The sequence below is a fragment of the Nymphaea colorata genome, chromosome 10 (genome assembly GCF_008831285.2).
Source record: "Nymphaea colorata isolate Beijing-Zhang1983 chromosome 10, ASM883128v2, whole genome shotgun sequence".
In the NCBI taxonomy this organism is placed as follows: domain Eukaryota; kingdom Viridiplantae; phylum Streptophyta; class Magnoliopsida; order Nymphaeales; family Nymphaeaceae; genus Nymphaea; species Nymphaea colorata.
Genome location: NC_045147.1, coordinates 24,003,552 through 24,022,215, shown reverse-complemented (window position 1 = coordinate 24,022,215; position 18,664 = coordinate 24,003,552). Strand labels below are relative to the sequence as shown.

At 39.1% G+C, this 18,664-nt stretch overlaps 3 protein-coding genes across 4 annotated transcripts; 1 reads left to right on the top strand and 2 right to left on the bottom strand.

Moving 5' to 3' along the window:
• Positions 1-451: 451 nt before the first annotated feature.
• Positions 452-6,539, bottom strand: LOC116261742 (pre-mRNA-splicing factor 38). The gene is made up of 6 exons (XM_031640585.2): positions 5,948-6,539; positions 5,442-5,563; positions 5,203-5,293; positions 4,116-4,239; positions 3,936-4,000; positions 452-1,128 (listed from the first exon to the last, which is right to left on the bottom strand). The coding sequence occupies exons 1-6, from the start codon at positions 6,235-6,237 to the stop codon at positions 633-635; spliced, it is 1,188 nt and encodes a 395-aa protein (XP_031496445.1). The 5' UTR covers positions 6,238-6,539; the 3' UTR covers positions 452-632.
• A 151-nt stretch (positions 6,540-6,690) lies between these two features.
• Positions 6,691-15,726, top strand: LOC116261741 (pumilio homolog 24). Of its 2 annotated transcripts, XM_031640583.2 has the most exons (17): positions 6,691-7,040; positions 7,137-7,190; positions 7,372-7,433; positions 7,521-7,602; positions 7,711-7,834; positions 7,928-8,011; positions 9,195-9,309; positions 9,774-9,924; positions 10,023-10,136; positions 12,446-12,517; positions 13,371-13,421; positions 13,516-13,566; positions 13,661-13,771; positions 13,868-14,086; positions 14,283-14,357; positions 14,487-14,728; positions 15,239-15,726. In XM_031640583.2, the coding sequence occupies exons 1-17, from the start codon at positions 6,969-6,971 to the stop codon at positions 15,369-15,371; spliced, it is 1,812 nt and encodes a 603-aa protein (XP_031496443.1). In that variant the 5' UTR covers positions 6,691-6,968; the 3' UTR covers positions 15,372-15,726. The 2 variants fall into 2 exon arrangements, with proteins under 2 accessions (XP_031496443.1, XP_031496444.1); XM_031640584.2 differs by lacking the exon at positions 13,371-13,421.
• A 1,222-nt stretch (positions 15,727-16,948) lies between these two features.
• On the bottom strand, positions 16,949-18,460 carry LOC116263032 (uncharacterized). Its single transcript, XM_031642602.1, has 4 exons — positions 18,197-18,460; positions 18,051-18,102; positions 17,895-17,962; positions 16,949-17,602 (listed from the first exon to the last, which is right to left on the bottom strand). Exons 1-4 carry the CDS (start codon positions 18,353-18,355, stop codon positions 17,099-17,101), a joined length of 783 nt encoding a protein of 260 aa, XP_031498462.1. The 5' UTR covers positions 18,356-18,460; the 3' UTR covers positions 16,949-17,098.
• Positions 18,461-18,664: the final 204 nt, after the last annotated feature.

Here is an 18,664-nt window from a genome sequence, read left to right as displayed (position 1 = left end):
AGGACTTGCTTACAGAAAGATCACTGGTTCTGCTCATTGGTCCTCCAAAAGTATTAGAGCAACAAAACCGGAAGTTCACTAATCTCCACTTTTCCATCCTTCCCAAAAGATCTATCCGTCTTTCTCTCGTAACAAAGCAGCAAACAGTGCTAGCTGGCAAGCTTGACCAAGAACGCGTTCAATTTGCTAGAAACCATTCTACCAATTTCGAGGTGCATTGGAAACTTAGAAGATGATATAGTACGGTATGTAAACACAACCACTACCTGCCAATATTGTTCCAATGTTACTTTTGGAGTGCACCTTCCACACAATTGACACCATAGAGGGATAAATTGGGTATAACAGCATCAGTTAGGTTATCTAGTTCGTGCACTTTCATCATATTGTTCCACAGCAGCACATGGAATCCTCACTCGTACAGGTTATCTAGTTATTTCAGAGACGAGGATTCAGAAGCAAGCCATATAGTAGTATTCTATTCCGTACCTCGTTGGCAAACGATCAAGCTTTTGAAACTACAACAGCAAGAAAGCGAAGTTATCAATAAATGTCAGGTTCAGTATTGACAGCTCCGCTACCTCTTTTTCCCACTCATCACCTTTACATTATCCGCTTCCTTACAAACTTCATCACATTCTCAAGGGCTTCAGACCCAGAGATGCTCTAAGCCGATTTGCCTCAGCAATCTCGGGATCAGGGTGGTCAGTGCCATCACCTACATCTTCTTTCTTTTCTTTCTTTTCTTTCTTTTCTTTCTTCTTCCGCTCTTCTCGGCCATCATTATCATCATGACCATCCACCTTCCTGCGACCTGGAGGGCTGGGACTGCGATGCCTCTTCCTGTGGTCATCTCTTTCACGATCTTTTCGGTCCCTGCTCCAGCTTCTTGAACGGCTTCGACGCCTCTCTTTATCCCGGTCCCGGTCCCTTCTATAATCTCTCCCGTCTCTATCTCGTATATGATCCTTTTCATCCCTAGTGCGATCCCTGTGATACCTGTCCCTATCTCTGTCTCTGTCTCTGTCTCTTTCCCTGTCTCTGTCCCTTTCCTTCTCCCTGTCCCTCTCCCTTCCTCTCCCATGGTCACGGTCACGGTCGCGGTCACGATCACGATCATAGCGATCTCTGCTAAGAGGACATACAAACAGTTTCATGAGAATAAGGGTATCCTACTACTAATAGTTCAAAAGCCACATGGAGACATGCCAGAAGAATGAGATCATGATATTATTAAGGACCAGAAATAACACAGAGAAGAGAAACAAACAAAAAGAGATTTAATTTCGATCACTACAAATGCAATCAATTCACCTCACAAAATGTCAAGTTACCTTGTACAATTAATACAGAATGGACGTACAAGGTAAAATAAGTAGGAACACGGAAAGCAATCAAAAGGATAAACAAGAACAAAGGGAACGTGTTACCTATTATATACTTCTAACGGCACACATCACCAAAGCCTGAAATAGTCATCATCAGAAATTTTTGCCACAGCTGCCGAGAGCATAACATAATAACTACAGCGATATGGTCTTAAATGCAGAGAACTACTATTTAAGTAGTCAAAATTGGAAGTCGAACACAAGTGGTTCAAGACCCTAAAAAGACTAGTTGGGCTAAGTCGATTGGCTATACACAAATAAATACATAAATTTATATACAAATAGATGCAGAAATATAAATCTATACAAACATGTGTGTGTGTGTATATATATATATATAAGACATTGTTGGAGGCTGACCAATGACTACGCTGGCAAGTTTGACAAACTAGTCGCTTGTTTAAACCACAGTCGATTGATAACTGAACTGACTAGTCAATATTAAGGCACTATTAACAAAAAAGTTCCTGAAGAGAACACAAAACACACTTTTCTGAAGCAAAATTGGTCAGAGTGCAAGTGCACATGCACAAACACCCGCACATGCACAAAGTAAGAATACATAATCGATGAGCACAAAACAAATTTCATTTCATTGTATATGGAATGAAATGTATTTCACAAATAAATAAGTAAACATCCACATCTTTGCCACACTAACACACAAAAGAAAAGATGAATGTCTGACCCATCATACTTCTCACTGCACACTGCCAGTGCAGAGAAACCTGGAAGGGCCACATCTGATTTTCTGTAGGAAACATTTAGTCCGCCAAAGGCTTTTATATGCCAACGGCGGTGATACAGCCTTGAGTACAAGGAACTACCATAAAAAAATGTTTCCAGGGAGAGAAATAAAATGTTGTTAGAACTACATAACACATTCGTTTAACAGGAAAAGTCGTGCATGTATGCCCATATCATAACTTTCCTTTTGGCATGAAACACACAAAAGTCTCAACTAACATGAAAAACTCAGAGAATCCAAGCAAATTCAAGGAAAATTTCTGAAAAATAGATTCAAAAAGTTCCAACAATTTCAAGAAAAACATTGAAGAAACAGAACCATATATGAAAAAGCAAGCCAGGTCAAACAATGAGGAAAATTTGTTCCATAAACTATGTGCAAGCTAATATAAACATGCCAACAAACGCCAAAGATATAAAGGTGAAGTTCATTATGTCCAAGTGATTTATGAAAAGCCATAGGTAGTCCTCTCCCACCTGTTCTGATAAGGAAATACATATTGGTTCTGTTTGACTTCCCAAAGAGCATGTCCATGACTAGAAAATCAGGAACTATCTACATCCCTCATTGGAGTTTTAAAACATCATTAGAGGGAAACTTTAAAAAAATGCTATATTGGAGATTCAATTGAAATTAATCACCATTTTGCTGTTATGGACCTATGGTAAAACAGCCCAATGTTAATGCCATTTTGGTGGCAGACAGTATCGTCAGCGTAATATCACTCAGAATAAAAACATTCGATATTGTCCTGACTCCTGAGACATTATTGACATTTATCTGAGAAATCTACACCAGAAACTAGATAAAGAAAGTGATTAAACAGTGGGTGGGGAAGGAAAGGGCCCACCACTATAGCAGCAGGGCCCCAAGTTTTTTGTACCTTATATCCCCTTCTTTAAAACCATTTGATAAAGTATACCAAAATAATTTGTTGGGTGTGAACACCACAGTTCATTAAGCAAATAATAACTTTTGAAAACATTACCTGTGGGTGTCAAAGGAAGATCAAAAGCATAAAAACATCAACAATTCATAATGCATCAAAATCTGATGGATAGAGAAGTCATGACTTTATTTTAAAAAAACATGATTCACAACATTATCTATAACAGGAAAACTATGTTCAATCCATCTATGCGGTCAGATTATGTAAAAGCATTGTCATTTAGCTTGAGGCACACCAAAAAGGGACTGGTTTCACACACACACACACATAGAGGTTCTCTGTTTCTCCTATATTTCAAAAAACTTCCAACTTGTTCTACTTCTACATATTTTTTGTGGGAAAACTATTATAACTTTACATAGCCTAGAAGGCTAGAACTAATCCTATTCTTACAGATCCTCCATTGTTACAACTCAAAGGTTGCCCTAAGAACAATGACATTTGAGAAGGGAAAAAAACTAAAGAAAGATGTTGACAAACACGAACAAACTAAGGTATACATGCTTTAATACATCAAGCGTTTTGAAGCATGAGCTTCATGTTTTTACCCTTCTCTCAGGAAAAAGGTTCATGCCTCCTGAAAATTATAATAAAATTCCAGAATAACAAAAAAATTTAGGTTTCCTGAAAGGGCTAGAGCTATATATAAAGAATGACACAAACCCGAAGAAACCAAAAAAAAAAAAAAAATCACCACAGGGGAACTATAGACAACTCCTGAGATAATAAATGTACTTAACAAAAATATGCTTAAGTGATTAAATGTGTAACATTATTTTGTCAAACGAACCACCAGCAAGATTTAATGTATGATACAGATAACCATACACTATGAAACTACCAAACGTACCTATGTCGATCATGTTTTCTGTCCCTGTCCCTCTCTCTCAAAGGACTCCTTTCCCGGTAGTAGTCCTGTAGAGGATAAATCATGACGCGGATAAATCATGACACTTAAAAGTGTCTTCACATACAAAACGTTTTTTCCCTTTTATTTCTGAAATTAAATAAAGTAATAATCAACCCTAACCTTCTCATTCACCCCATTTTCTAAGGCATGGTCCTCCTCTTCCTTTTCTTCTTCTTCCTCCTCAAAATCATCTTCCAGAGCACTTCTTCTTGGTTCCAACTGTCCCCCTGATTCCAGAGTCCATCTGTTCATGTAATCGACCACATAAACTCATTTATGCACATTGTAGTAAGAACACTCATGAAAATAAATATAAATGACATTTGAGGATAACTTTTATGGTTTGAAATTTTGTTTTCCCTTAACTACCAAAAATAAAAGACTCAAGACAAATAAATGCAGAAGTGGGGGAAGAAAAGTTAGAGAAGCAAATGGAAAGAACACAAGAAGATAGGGTGAAATGAACTTCCCTTTAAAGGTAAACAGATTATGTGGCACTTCATGCTTCAGACGGGTACTTCTAAGAAGCAGGATCTCTATCTATGGTTCCACCCTATATATATATATATATATATATATATATATATATATATATATATATATATATGCGAGAGAGAGAGAGAGAGAGAGAGTCTTAATACAATTTTATTCAAAAGCATGACCAGAACTAAGGTAAAATATGTTTAGGGAATGTGATATCATGTCATCATATAGAACACTGGAATGGATATGAAAAATTCCATCAACTGGTTAGACAGCCAAAATTGGACTCCAAAAGAAGGGAAAGAAACAAAGAAGTAGTATAGCACATCAAAACCTGTCAAATGCATTCATTTTGGGACATAATTAGTCTAGTAAAAAACAATTTACCTTCATTGGTAAGTCAAATCATTATACATGTAAGACTAGTAAGTCTGAAACTTCTCCTACGAAGTATGACAACAATATTGCGTGATGTGATTCAAAGTCCCTAACCTTAAATGGTCCAAAACTGGCCAACAGATAAAGCCATTACCTACTGCTACAAACACTTGATGCTGTAACATGAAACTAAGAGCCTAAAACTGTGAAAAATGTTGCTCTTGCATTTTGCAGTTACAAGCGAAGAGAGGCTACACAGAAAGAAGAAAGAAAACAAGAAGATGTACAAAATAAGCTGCGAGTACCTAACATTTAAAAGGAAAGGACGCGTCCTTAGAATGCTCACCTTTTAGGAACACGTGGAAGAGCAATATCGCAGGAGTAATCTTTTGTGAGAAGTTCGTCGATGAACTCATCAACGTGACTCAAAGCAAAGCCTGCAAATGAAGAAAAAAATATTGAGTAGATGAAATTATTATCAACGAGCAACCAGGAAGAATAACTCAGAACCACCGTCCAAACAACACAAGCTAATAAACCTAAAGAATTATAAGGGCACAAAATTCACCAAGCTCTTAGACTTACTTCCATCTGATAATTTGCGTCTCAATTTCCGATAATCATTGTACAACGGCTCCAGATATTGGTAAACATCTGTTGCCTTTCCCACCAAGCGCAAATAAAATGCTCCTAAAATTCGAACGTATCTGTTCAACAAAATATAGGCAAAACTTTAATTAGACAATTCCTCCTCTGAGGCACTTTATAAACAAGTACATGGTCCAGAAAAAAAGGAGGTGCTTCGAGAAAACGAGTTCCTACACTTTCTACTCTTACCACAACAGACCATACTTCCACTTCAAAATTGAAGGAACGGTGAAGCAAAGCTACAAGTTTCGCAAATGCATTACAAATAGAAGGAAGTGCAAAGACTATCATCTCCAACAGGAGAACAAAAAAACAAAACAAAGCACAAAGACTACTAATAGCAGGGAAAACCCTAAAACAGATTTTATCATGTGTAACGTGCAAATGAATAAGAAAGAACAAAAACACAAATCACCGAAGTAAAAGGCCAAGCTGGTATTTACTTGTAATCTTCGTTCTTAATGAATTCAACAACGATTTCCTTCTCCGGCTGAATCTGAAGCATCTTCATCACCAAACACATAAAGGGAGTCGCTTTCCTGTTGCCACCATAAGTTCCACCGAAATGGTCCAACTCCATGGCCTTGTCAACAAGGGTTTCAGCTGTGAGACCGAAGCATTGCTCCTTCCAGTAGGTGTTCTGGTAAATTTTGGATCTCAAAATCTTCTCGACCAGATTCTGCGGGTTCGTTCCATGGATGCTTTTCGCCGACGGATCGGTTCTGTTAGCCATTCAACTCCCTCACTTCTCCGACGGATCAGTTTTGGTAAAAGAACCTCGATTGAAACTCTTGACGACTGTAGAGCTTTCTACTTTATGACCAAAAAACAACCACTGTCGAGAACAAAACAGAAGGAAATTGCTCCTACTGCCGATGGCTGAAATGAAGAGGCAGAAGGAACCCTATGAAAGCAGAACAGAGAAAGAAAAGAGAAGAAAGTTGGAGGTCATCCCCCCATCCCGTCTTCGTTCCCATTTCATTGAAACTAGGGTTTTCCAGAATTTGAACGCGCTTTGAGGTAGAGCGCATCCGAAGAAGAAATACTCGGACAACCGGATCCTACCCCAACGAGTACGACGGGTCCACCTTAGTTTGGACCGGAATCCGTTGAAGATTTGTTTCAGGTTTTGGATCCGGTTCAGATTACAGACCTGGATCTATGATAAGAAGGGTTCGAAGACTAGGTTTTTCTTCCCTCCTTTGCACAAAGTCGCGGTTATCTTCTTCTTCTTCTTCTTCTTCTTCTCTCTCTCTCTCTCTCTCTGTTTCTGATGGCGCCGGAGAAGCAGCAACTCTTAAAAAAGAGGAAGCGAGGTCCTAGCTCTCAATCTTCTCAGAAGACGAATCCCAATTTCTCGAAGAAGCCCAAGAGGGTAGACTCAAATCCCCTCAAGAAAAAAAGTTCTCTCATCCTCCCAGGAAACCATTGGGCGCAAAGCCGAGTCTCCTCCAGAAGCAAAAAATGGTTTCGCATGAGCCGTCAGAAGGTGTAAAACAGTCAAAGGATGAAGCGAGTCGTCGAACGAAGTCCAAGGTCTTCGAATCACCGCCACTCCCCTTCTTCTTCTCGTTGTTAGTCTTGGAAACTTGGATCTCTTTTCATTCCATAGTGGTGTTCTCGTGTCTGCAGGAATTGACAGAGGAGAGAAAGAAGAAAAGGAAGGCTAACTACACTCTTCAGCACGTAATAGTTTCTCTTCTAATCGATGTTTAATTTGCTTTGGACTAGTCTTAGTCTAGATCGAGTTCGCTGTCGTCCGGTGTTCATATAGTCAATTGATTTTTTCTTATTATTTTGGCCTTTGGCCTTCTTTTATGCTGTCATTGGTTGAACATTTTTTCCTCGCTGCCTGGTTCGAGTTCAGGAGCTTGCGTTGCTGTGGGAGAAGATGCGCCGTCGTGATATTACGAAAGAAGAGCGGTCTAAGTACAGCCTCTGTCCCCCCTCATTTCCTTTGTCTAGCCTTCTTTCAATATTTTCGCGGTTGGTTATGAACGCATTCGTGTAAGTCAGGGTAATAACTGAGGCATTGAAGAAGATGAAAGGGAAGATCCCAGAAATTGCTGGTTCTCACGTCTCTTCCCGTGTTTTACAGGTTAGTTTATACGTGAGGTAAAATGGGTTCAAGTTACTGGTGCATTATGCTTGGTGAACTCAATCTCCAGGACTGTCTTTTTTTTTTTTTTTTTGGAACACAAAACAGACTTGCATCAAATACTGTCAACCGTTGGAGAAAAACAGCATATGCGATGAACTTCGCCCACACTTTCTTACACTTGCACAAAACAAATACGCAGTGCATCTTGTCAATAAAATGCTGGATAACGGTACGTTGTGGATATTTGTTATGGGTTTTACAGGATATGTTGCTTGCTTTGTGTGAGCTATCTGAAACGACCTTTACGTTTCATTCCTTGAAGCCAGTAAAAGCCAGTTGGATGGTTTCATGTCTTCCCTCTCTGGGCATGTCGCATCACTTCTTCGTCATCAGTTCGGGTCAGCAGGTACTTTGTTTTAGTTAAACTTATCAACATTCACTGCGCAAATGCTAAATTACTAATCCGAGCTGCAAGTTTTGCCAATTCTGTGGCCATTCGTGAACTTTGCTTATAACTTAATTATTTGTGCCAGAAGCATTAAGCAGTGTAATAGTGGTGGCATTTGTCTGTTGTGTATTGAACTGAGTCTATACAATAAGACTTTTAGCTATTGCTGGGTGCATGTAAAAGAAGCTTTTCAGAGTTTCAGACTATATATTTACTTCGTATATATGCTTAAATTACCAATATTTGAAAAATAAGGATTTCAAAAATCAAGATCTTGCATTGTTTGAAACTTTGAAACCGTTGGGTTCTTAATTTTTTTTAACAATGTTGGCACATTAATTTATTTTTGGGGTAATATCTTTTCATTATTTTTGTCTTGACCTATCATTGATGTGTCTTTCATCTTTCACAATACCATAGTCAGAACTCAGAAAGATGAGGTTTTTTTTTTTTTGAAAAAACACATTAAGAATGCAAAAAATAAATCAGCCGAAAAAGGCAAAAAATTCCTTAAAAATACCAAAATGCAAAAAAACATATTTTTCCCTTTTTTTCATTTTAGTCATTTTTTCACATTTTTTTAAATGCCAAACTGTTTTTCTCCATTTTCTATTTTTTATTTGTTGCTTATCTACTTATTTTTGATGTTGTCTTATTAGTTTCTCATTTATTTTATTTTCCCCAACTTTTAAGATTTTTTACTTTTCTAAAAATTTACTTTTTTCATTTTTTTCAAGCTTGTCATATTATACCCAAGAAAAATATCACCGTTGAAAATGCAAAAACTATATTTGTGTTTATAATATATACATATAAAGAGAGAGAGAGAGATTACTGCAATTCTTGTCACGTGGAAGTGAAAGAATAAGCTACTAGTATATTTTACTTCTGAGATTTTTCCTAGAGCATTAGTAGTCTTATATTTTTGTTCTTTTATTTATTTATTAAGCAGCCTGGTCAGAATTTTTATTTTATGCACTGGAAGAATCCATTTTGCTTATTCCAGGAGAAGGAAAAAAATGACATTTACACTTCAGAATTTCCAATTTTTTTTCATATACAAATTTATATATATGCTTGGTATACATTTATGTTTGTTGTTTAAATGTTCTTGGTTTTTTTTCTTTCTTTGGGTGTGCAGTTGTTGAACATGCATTCAACTTAGGAAATGCAACTCAAAAGAAGACCCTGTTGCTGGAACTATATTCCACTGAGTTTAGGCTATTTAAAGGCTTGAGCACTACAAGTGAAGGGAGGTATGATGATCAAAATCATAGATTTCTCCTTGCATTCCCCACTCTGTTTGATGATTTATCCTTTTTTTTTTAACCATCTACACTCTTGGCAATTTGACTGGTGCCCAATAAAACATGGATAAATGTGCTAAAATCCCCAAAATGTTTCTCAGCGGAGATGATGCATCAAAAGCCCTGGGGCAGTCTGTGTTTTCTTAGGCATCTAATTATGAGGACTAAAGGAAACCATATGGATTATGAAAAACATATTTGTGAAAAATTCATTCCCATATTTTCTTGTTACGTTAGCAGTAATCTTTTATAGTTTGGTTACAAACGTATGCATTTCTCTTTAAATGCCTATTCTATTTGTGTAGTTTTAGGCCCAACACGGCTTTTTGTCTCTGAGGTCCTCTGTTTGCTTGTTCTTGTCCCAGTGTAAGTGCTTTGTAGAGTTGACTGTATATATACATCCTTTTCAACAGGTTAGTGGATTTGATTTCTAGGCACGGTCTTCAAAAAGCGTCAGTCATAGAACACATGTCTTCTGTACTCCAGCCCATATTAAAGAAAGAAATAGTGGATCATTCAATTGTCCATGCTGCACTCCTGGAGTTCTTTAGCATTGCTGACAAGGTATAGATTTTGGAATTTTCCTAGTCCTGTGTGTTTACTTGGTACAACTCTTTATGAAATTGGATCTATGTTACCATCTGAATTGACCCTTCTTATAGTCTATTGCAACAGATATAATCGAACAGCTGTCTGGCCCAATTCTTGTTCGTATGATCCACACAAGAGATGGATCAAGGATTGGCGTACTTTGTGTCAAGCATGGAACAGCCAAGGTACTAATACATTAAATTGCAATGTCTGCTTAGGTTGCTTACTCGCTTATGTTCCCTAGTGTTGTGTTTGCTTAGCTTGCTTACTTGCTTATGTTCTCTAGTCTTGCGGATACCATTTAGAGCTTGTTCTAGGACTCCAGTGTGACGCCAGCCAGAGGCAGCAGGGTGCCCTGCAACCATGATAGGACACAGCTATGAATGGGAAACAACAAATTTACTTGGCCACAACTTTAGGCATTGTCTTCTCCATTAATTACGAAACCGCTTCCAAAATTTTAGGTTGATGCGAGCAGTATCAAGAGAGCTATGACCCTTGGAAGATGGTGGACTGGGTGTATCTGCAGGTTCTGTCCATGGCTAGGGAAGATGACGGTTCTGGACGGTGATCAGTCAGCCAGATTAAATCGGCAGTATCTCCCTCATGCGAACTTTGATTGAGGCATGTAATCGCTTGTTGGAAAGATCATTTTATAAGCTTCAAACAAGTGTAGGCACATGAAAATCAGATATTGTTTGCTTTTGTGGAAAGCACGATCAAACAGGGCACTCAAATGTGTGGAAGCTGACATTTCCTCGAACACGCGGTATTTGATAGTAATGTCAACACTTCAAAGCAATTCCAGTGGGGTGCCTAGTGTCAGCTGGTGTGAGAGATCATGCCTAAGGGGTTGGGCATGAGGAAAGGGGGTGGCCTAAGTGTAGGAAGTTGACCAGCTGTGGGAGAGCTGACTGGAGAGGAGATACTGATTGTGCGGAATCGGGAGAGATCCTCCTTTGACAGGTACCACTTTTGGGACGTGCTCCTTCCAGTGAGGATTGAAAACCTACCAAGGGCTGGTTCCCTGCCGAAGACCAGTCAGCGCTTGGCTGGACTGGCCAACACCAGTTTGGGAATTCTTGCGACATAGATTCCGAAGGAGAGGGATAAGGAGTTCACTTCAATAAGATTACTCCATTTCATCTTGTTTGATGATGATCGCAACTCACAACTTAGAACAATTCCTCCTAAATAGGTGCAGCTAGCCCACTCTTCACAAATTCAAATCATTCATTTAAATTTTGGATTTCCCTCCCAAGGTGGTCGAGATCCATAAATCTTGCCTTTATTTTGAATTTTAAATTCTCATTGGCTACATTAGATATGTCATCTCCAATTAAGGGGGTCACCATATCGGGTGTGGTCTCCTCCATAGCTCAAGCTTCCAGCTGGCTTGTTCCTAGAAGTAGGGTCCATGACATGTTGATGTGGCACCCAAGGGAGGCTCTTTAATAGGCTTGCATTGGGACCACAAGATGGTGGTAGTTCATGTGGGCTTCAACATGTGTTTGGCATGCCTTCGAGGCTTCGACCTGTTCTTCCTTGTGGTTGGCTCATCAGTTTGAGCCTTTTTGTAAATGACATGGGGATGTGGTGGAGTGAGCTTGTCTGGATCTAGTGTGTGCATTTTGCTTGGGCTGGGTTCAGTCCATCAGCCTAAATTGGCGCGGCTAGGCTTGGCCGACTTTGGCAGAATCTAGCATGCCCATTTTGGCTGCTAACCTCCATGCCAGCCGAGGCTTGTGGCTTGGCACTTGGTCATGGCTTGCCCTTGTGCTGGCTGGATGGCTGAAGAGGAGGGTGTGGCCGAGGTATGCTCGAGTGTAGGTCGGTTGTGTTGGCTCAAGCCAAACTTCGAGAGCTTCTGCAATTGGGGCCAAGGATCAAGAAGGGCTTGGGCCTTTCTGCATCTTTGAGCTGGATTCTTCATGCGCGAGCTGTTGGGGACGTGTTAGCCTCTCCACGGGTATCAGCTGATGCTTACCGGGTGCGTTTGATAGAGTCCGAGCTAAGGAGCAGCAGAAAGGCTGCAGGCATCACCTAGGTACAAGTGCAACACCAGACACCCAAGTTGATGGCATCTATGCATTTCCTTTTTTTGCTTAATATGATAAATTATACCCCTTTATATTACATTGTTTCCAGTGATGTAGTTTTCTCCTTTTTTTTTCATAGTCAATTTGTAAATTGAAGTTCGATTTGTTTATTTTTGGGTTAGGGCCTGCCTATGTGGTGACTGGCACCGTTGACTGCCTAGAATTTGAAATGTTATGGCCCTTACAGTTTTCTCTTTTCTTTCCCTTTCTAAAGATGGGTTCCTATGGTTACTCTTTCCAAATAACACTGCAGGACTATGCCTCGTATTTTATTGGCTAATGCTTATGTGGCAACCAACAAATTATAGTACTTCTTGCTATGTGGATGGAATGTTAGCATTTCACGTTAATGTCATTAGTGATTAGTTATCCAAAGTTAATTTGTTTTACTGCAGGAGAGAAAAAAAATCATCAAAGGCATGAAGGGACACGTTCAAAAGATTTCTCTTGATCCACATGGAAACATGGTATACTAACAGCCTTATGGTTATCTACCCTGTTCATTTTATTGTGTATCAATTGTCAAAACTCAATGATAGCCATGTCATGTCAAGCTCATGCTTATACATTGTTTTGAACATGAAAAATGTTCTGTTGCTGTGAACAGATTCTGATGATGTTGCTTTACCAAATAGGGCCCTTGGTTCATTGGTTCAGCTGATGAATATGAGCACTGTTCTATTTCTCCGCACCTTAAATACCTTTCGATGACGTTACTTTAGGACTCTAGGTTCATTGATCCAACTGATGGATACAACTTTTTTTTTCTTTTGATTGGTAAATATTGTCTTGACTTGTCTGTTGACTTTGTAGAGGCAACTTTGAAATGTTTGGAGGTCAGTAATTTCATCAGACTGAGATTTTTAGATTATATTTCCCACAAGTTATTAGAATAATACTTAATTCTAGCACGGTACAGATTTTTTCCTAGTTGGTTAATGTTGTGAAGAGCAAGATCCTTTAGGTGCTTGCCAAAGATTTGCGCTTCTAATATTTCTTTTCCTTCTCTTTCTTAGCCTCCTTTTCCATTCTGTATGGGAATAGGAAGGACTATGACCTGTTCTGCTTAGTCCCCATCATGCTCCTGACAGTGGTGTGGCTTATGAAGTAATATATCTCTAGTGTTCTTACAGTTGCTGACTTGTTGGGTTCTCATGCATAATAGAAGTGATCGCAGTGCATCCCTAGAAATTATAAATTTAACTAGAAAACTCTTGTTCTTGCCTTATATGCCTCTTAATTTTAAGGTGGCATTGGTTTTTTTGTAGTTGGTAGCAATTTTCTCTCTTATCGGTTTCTTTCCATTTGTTTTCTTTGCAGGTTCTTACTTGTATTCTGTGTGTTGTTGACGATACAAAACTTATAACCAAAGTTAGTTTCTAGATATCTGAATGCTTTTCTTTTTTTGTTTTAATGAATTCCCATTTGTAGGATTTTTATGATAATGCTAGTGGTCCGTTGTCAGGTGATCATTCAGGAGTTACAGTCAGGATTGAAAGAGCTCATTCTTGATAAGGTTGGTCTTTTTTATGTTTGTCAATTGATATGAACTCTGAAGGTAGAAATGGTTGATGATTATTATATTAATCTTTTCTTTGTGGAACTATCAGAATGGCAGACGGCCATTGTTGCAACTTCTTCATCCTTATTCTTCACGATATTTTAGTCCAGATGACTTGGCAGCCTTGGACTTAACAATTCCTTCTTTATCCACTGCTGAGGTAATTTCTCTCAAAAAATTCATCATTAGTAGTTATACAATTTTGCAAATGATTAATCATGCAATATCTTTTAACTTGTGTGCTTCTTTTCAATAGGGCAAAAAATTGGAAGCTAACATGAAAACAGACCGTGAATCAAAACTATCAGAAACACATCAGTTGGGTCCTGTAGGCACCGATAATGGACCAGACATGATGGATGATGTTAAAGATGATAATTCAGCCCCTAAGGAAAGTCATAGTTTGTCAGACAAGGGGAAAAAGGATCCTTCCTTGCGGCGGTCAGAGATTCTGATTGACAGTCAGCTAGCCGAGGTTTTCCTTTTTGATCTATTTGCAGTTAAATAATGCTGTTTACTTAAGCTTTATCAATGGCAACTGAGGCATTTTGTTATTTGATTGCATAAATTTTTCTTCTTTGGTGCATTTGGTGGTAGTAGTAGTAGTTATGGACTTATGGTTAAGTGCATCCGACTAGCAACTGAGCCTCTTTCTGTTATTTGCTGTGCAGATCCTCATCAATGCCTGCATTGATAATGCAGCAGAATTTTTGCAGTCTAATTTTGCAAAAGATGTGATATATGAGGTAATCGTTTGCTGCATGGACTCATCACCTGCAGTACGAATTATCACAACTTCATTGCAAGGTTTAGGTGATTTGTACTAGATCAAACTTCTTAAGATCAGTTTTTTACGGTTTTTTGTTTTACTCTAGGTGGCTGTAGGTGGGGCTGGCGGTATTCTTTGGCAGACCTTGACAGATAAGTTGGATGCTCTTCACGTGGCGATATCACAACTTGGTGCTGCACCAAAGGTGGAGTTACAGGAGCATGTTTTTGAGAACTTCCATTCCAGCAGGGTCATTAGGAAATTAATTTTGGAGTGTCCTCGCTTTGCTAATACCTTGTGGAAGCTGGCATTGAAGGATAGGTGCAAATTGTGGGCTCAGGGGCACAGGTAAGAAATTTGTTCGCTATTTCTCAATGTGTAATACACTGCACCTCTTAAATGCCTTAGTCCTGCTTACTTGAAGCCCCGTCCTTCCTGGTTCACTAAAATAACATCTAAGTTTTATACACTTAAACAGTAGATGGGCACACAGATGTATGCTTATTATTAAGTGCATGGTCACTTCAGGCTCAGCAGTCTGTCAGTGGCGGAGCCAGAAAAATTGGCTGGAGGGGCACTTGTTTAAAAATACTCAAATCTGGTGGGGCACTTATATATATATATATATATATATATATATAAGAATAAATATTTGAGATTCCCATTTAAAAATAAAGAACTTTTAAGAGACTGGCACCATGTGGCTACGGCACTGCAGTGCGTGCATTCTGCTGTCCCAGCTGTTGTCCATGAACTCTTTATGTTCATTCGCATTTTCTGGCCTTCATAATCTCTTCCTTAATTGTACTTTTTTTAATCCCTTTTTTCATAGTAACTGTTAAAACTTTGGTGTTATAGTTGCAAGGTAGTTGCAGCTTATATGGAATCGTCTAACCAAGAAGTTAAAGGCCTTGCCTCGTCTGAAGTTCAGCCACTGTTAGAGTCTGGTCTTCTGAAGATTTTGGACAAGAAGCCTGAAGGACAAAGTTGAGGCATCAGGATCATGCAGTATCTCATTCTACAGAACTCATTTGAACATCTGAATGTTTCTATCTGATATTCTTTTCAGCGGCTGCCTAGACCTAGTAAGGTCGTACGAGATGATAAGCTGTCACCATGTGTGGTTCCACACTCGGCTTAACCATGTTTAGGAAAATTTTGGCTTATGATTAGTTGCGGATGTGCATCTTCGAGTTTAAAATATTGAATTTTGGAATATATGTGATTTATGGACAAATATGATATGAATATTTACTACGTCCCTTGTTGACTGGGCCACAGATTATCTTATGTTATCTATAAGTTTTCCATATTTATGTCAAAAGATTGCATTTTCCTTCTTTGAACTTAGTGTCTCGGAACGAGCATCTTCGGGTTTAAAATATTGAAGTTTGGAATATATGTGGTTTATGGACAAATATGAATATTTACTACGTCCCTTGTTGACTGGGCCACAGAACATCTTATGATACCTATAAGCTTTCCACATTTCTGTCAAAAGATTGCATTTTCCTCCTTTGAACTTATTGTCTCGGAACGAGCTAGATATACGTATTTGCAAGGGGGATTGCAGATCGGAGTCCGCATACGCTTAATAGGACGAGTGCTGATATGCTAATTTATAAGTAACCGTGCTTTCTTTCAATTTCTTGTAAAATGTCTAGTAGCGAAATTGGATTTTGCTGGGTCACATCGCACCTGCCCGTTGCGGTGCCCTTTTATTTTTTGTTTTTCGTTTGAGCAGTAAGACTTACTGCCTGTTCGGGAATTGTTTTTTCTTTTCTTTTCTGTTTTGGCATCACAGTTACTAATTTTGAATAGCGATTTGATCAAAACGAAAGGAGAGGTCTTGTCACTTGGCTAATAACCAGAAACTCAATGCTCGAAGTTTTAATTGCTTGGTGCCAACTAAAGCTCCTCATTTCCTTGTTTGATTTTGGGATAAACTTGAAGGGGGTGTTGTTTGGGCGACAATTTAAAACCAGGTTTTAGGAGAGAAAAATTGGTTTTACACCAAAATACCATTTCAAGAGTATTTGGATGACATTAAAACTGAGTTTTGTCACTAGTTTTCATGAAAGGCCTGAAAAACCTGCTTCCCCCCTTTTCAGGTAAAACTACTTTTGCCTTTAAACCAAAATTTTCCATCCAAACATCCAAACTAAATTTATAAGACCGAGTTTTGAACTAGGTTTTCGAAAACTTGGTTTTTACACAACCAATTTTGTTGATGGCGTCATTCAAACTCACCTTTCGATTTGATCATTGGAGGCCTCCAACAAGGGTATCTTTTGTACAATCATCGCAAATTGTAATACGGACAAGCGACGGTCCATAACTCTGCGGAACTGCATCTACTGTTCGATGACGGCGCTTAACATTGTGCCACTGATTGGAACGGTGCTATCTGCATTGTTAGCCCGTCCACATCATTTATGCTGACCAACCCGGCAAATCGACCGCCTTGGCCAGAGCACATAGGCCATATCAGCTTACTTTTAGTTTCTTTTTGTAAACTAACTTCACATTATAAAATTTAACAATACGAAAATAAGAAAAAAACTCGAGATTATCAACGGGAACCATTTCAGCCACGGGCTGTTATGTTTGGTAACAGTCTGTAAATTATTCTCCAATCCGCAATGGCCATGCTCAGATGCTCCATTTCTTCATGGAAAAAGAAAAATGCAAAACAAATGAAGAGTTGGAGAAAAGTTGTCACACCTTGAGAACGGTGTGTTTTGTTCTGTTGGGGGAGATACATGAAATTCTATTGCAGTTCTCGAAAACTGGGAACTCTGCTTTTCGTTGATGGTTTCTTCCGCCATTGCATCTTGAGGAGGCATAAATGTCCTTTTGCTGACGACGGGAATCAAGAAGACCGGAGCATTCCAGAGGCGTCCTTCGATGAGGATATCCCAAACTGTACATGGCAGGATCGAAGATAGGAGATTCATTTCTGGGTGTCTGATGGCAGATGCTGATGGAACTGGCTATCACTGTGGCTTCCTCTTTTATTGCCTGTTTCATTTCCCTTCTTGCCTTTTCCTGTCTAGCCCTTCTTGAAGAAAACTCGGCGCCATTCACCTTCTCCTTTCTCACTTTGTCAAAAGTGCCGCAGGCTTCGGATGGTCTTGATCTCTGACATCTACTGCATATCCTGTTCGTCCTTTCTAAGTTAAATTCAGCTCTCTTAGTTGTGTTTGACAGACATTCGTATGCCTGAAAGAGAGTTTCCACATGATACGTCACAATTTGCAGAGACAGATATCCATAGGTACAAGCAGTCGCCAATATACACGAGAAAAAGAACATTCATGCACCACCATTGTGCTGGATTCTAAAGCGCACATGATTTGCTTCTTTCAGAATGTTCTTTTTTTCTTTTTCGTTTTCAGAATTTTCCTCAAAAGTGGCCTGAATTAGAATTCAAGAGAGTGCAACATCGGTTGCTTGAGTTGTGTATTCCTACTTAGGCACTTCTGGTAATTCCGAGAGATCAAATTATGCATACCTCTGAGACGAGCTTAAATGCAACTCCAGCATTAGAATGTTTGTTTTTGTCAGGATGGATCTGCAATGCTGCCAAAAAAAAATGAATGAATCGAATCTGAAGAAAGACGACACCCTTGATACATTCAGAAATGACTCCCCTGTTCTGCAGTCCTACCTAGTTGATGATAACGCTTTCTGATGACATCAATCTCAGCATCCTCTTCTATCTATCTTCAGAGGATCAATTCTTTATGATCAGCGGAACAGAATGCGCTATATACTACTGACATAGTAAAAATTTAATGGGTGGTGAAAACATACACAGAGAAGGCGGTACCAATCCACAAACTCAGATTTCCCAGGAAAGGATCGTGGACGACTGCATGAACAAGATGTTGATGAGATGAGGCAGATCTCCTTCACCAACCTCGATTTCAACTCTTCTGCGTCCTCCTCAGCCTTAACCATTTTTCCTCTCATCTCCCCTGCGGAATAAACAGAAGATGAAAGGAAAATGGCAAGACCATTATTATCGAAGGCGAAGGGAATAACTGATATGTTTTGTGTGTGTTTAAATCTTCGTGTAATAAGATGAGAGAGAAAGCAGACGGCCTTACCTCTTGAGTCAAGATTTGAAATGGTTCAGTTGGTGGGAAAGTTGGAGGAGAGGTTACCGTTAGGCTCGACACGTCTACCAATCTTGGAAATTAGGATATTGAGGTGTAGTTGTTAGACGCCCCCCTTTGTAACTACTCTCCCACGTTTACGGGATTATCATCGGAGACATCA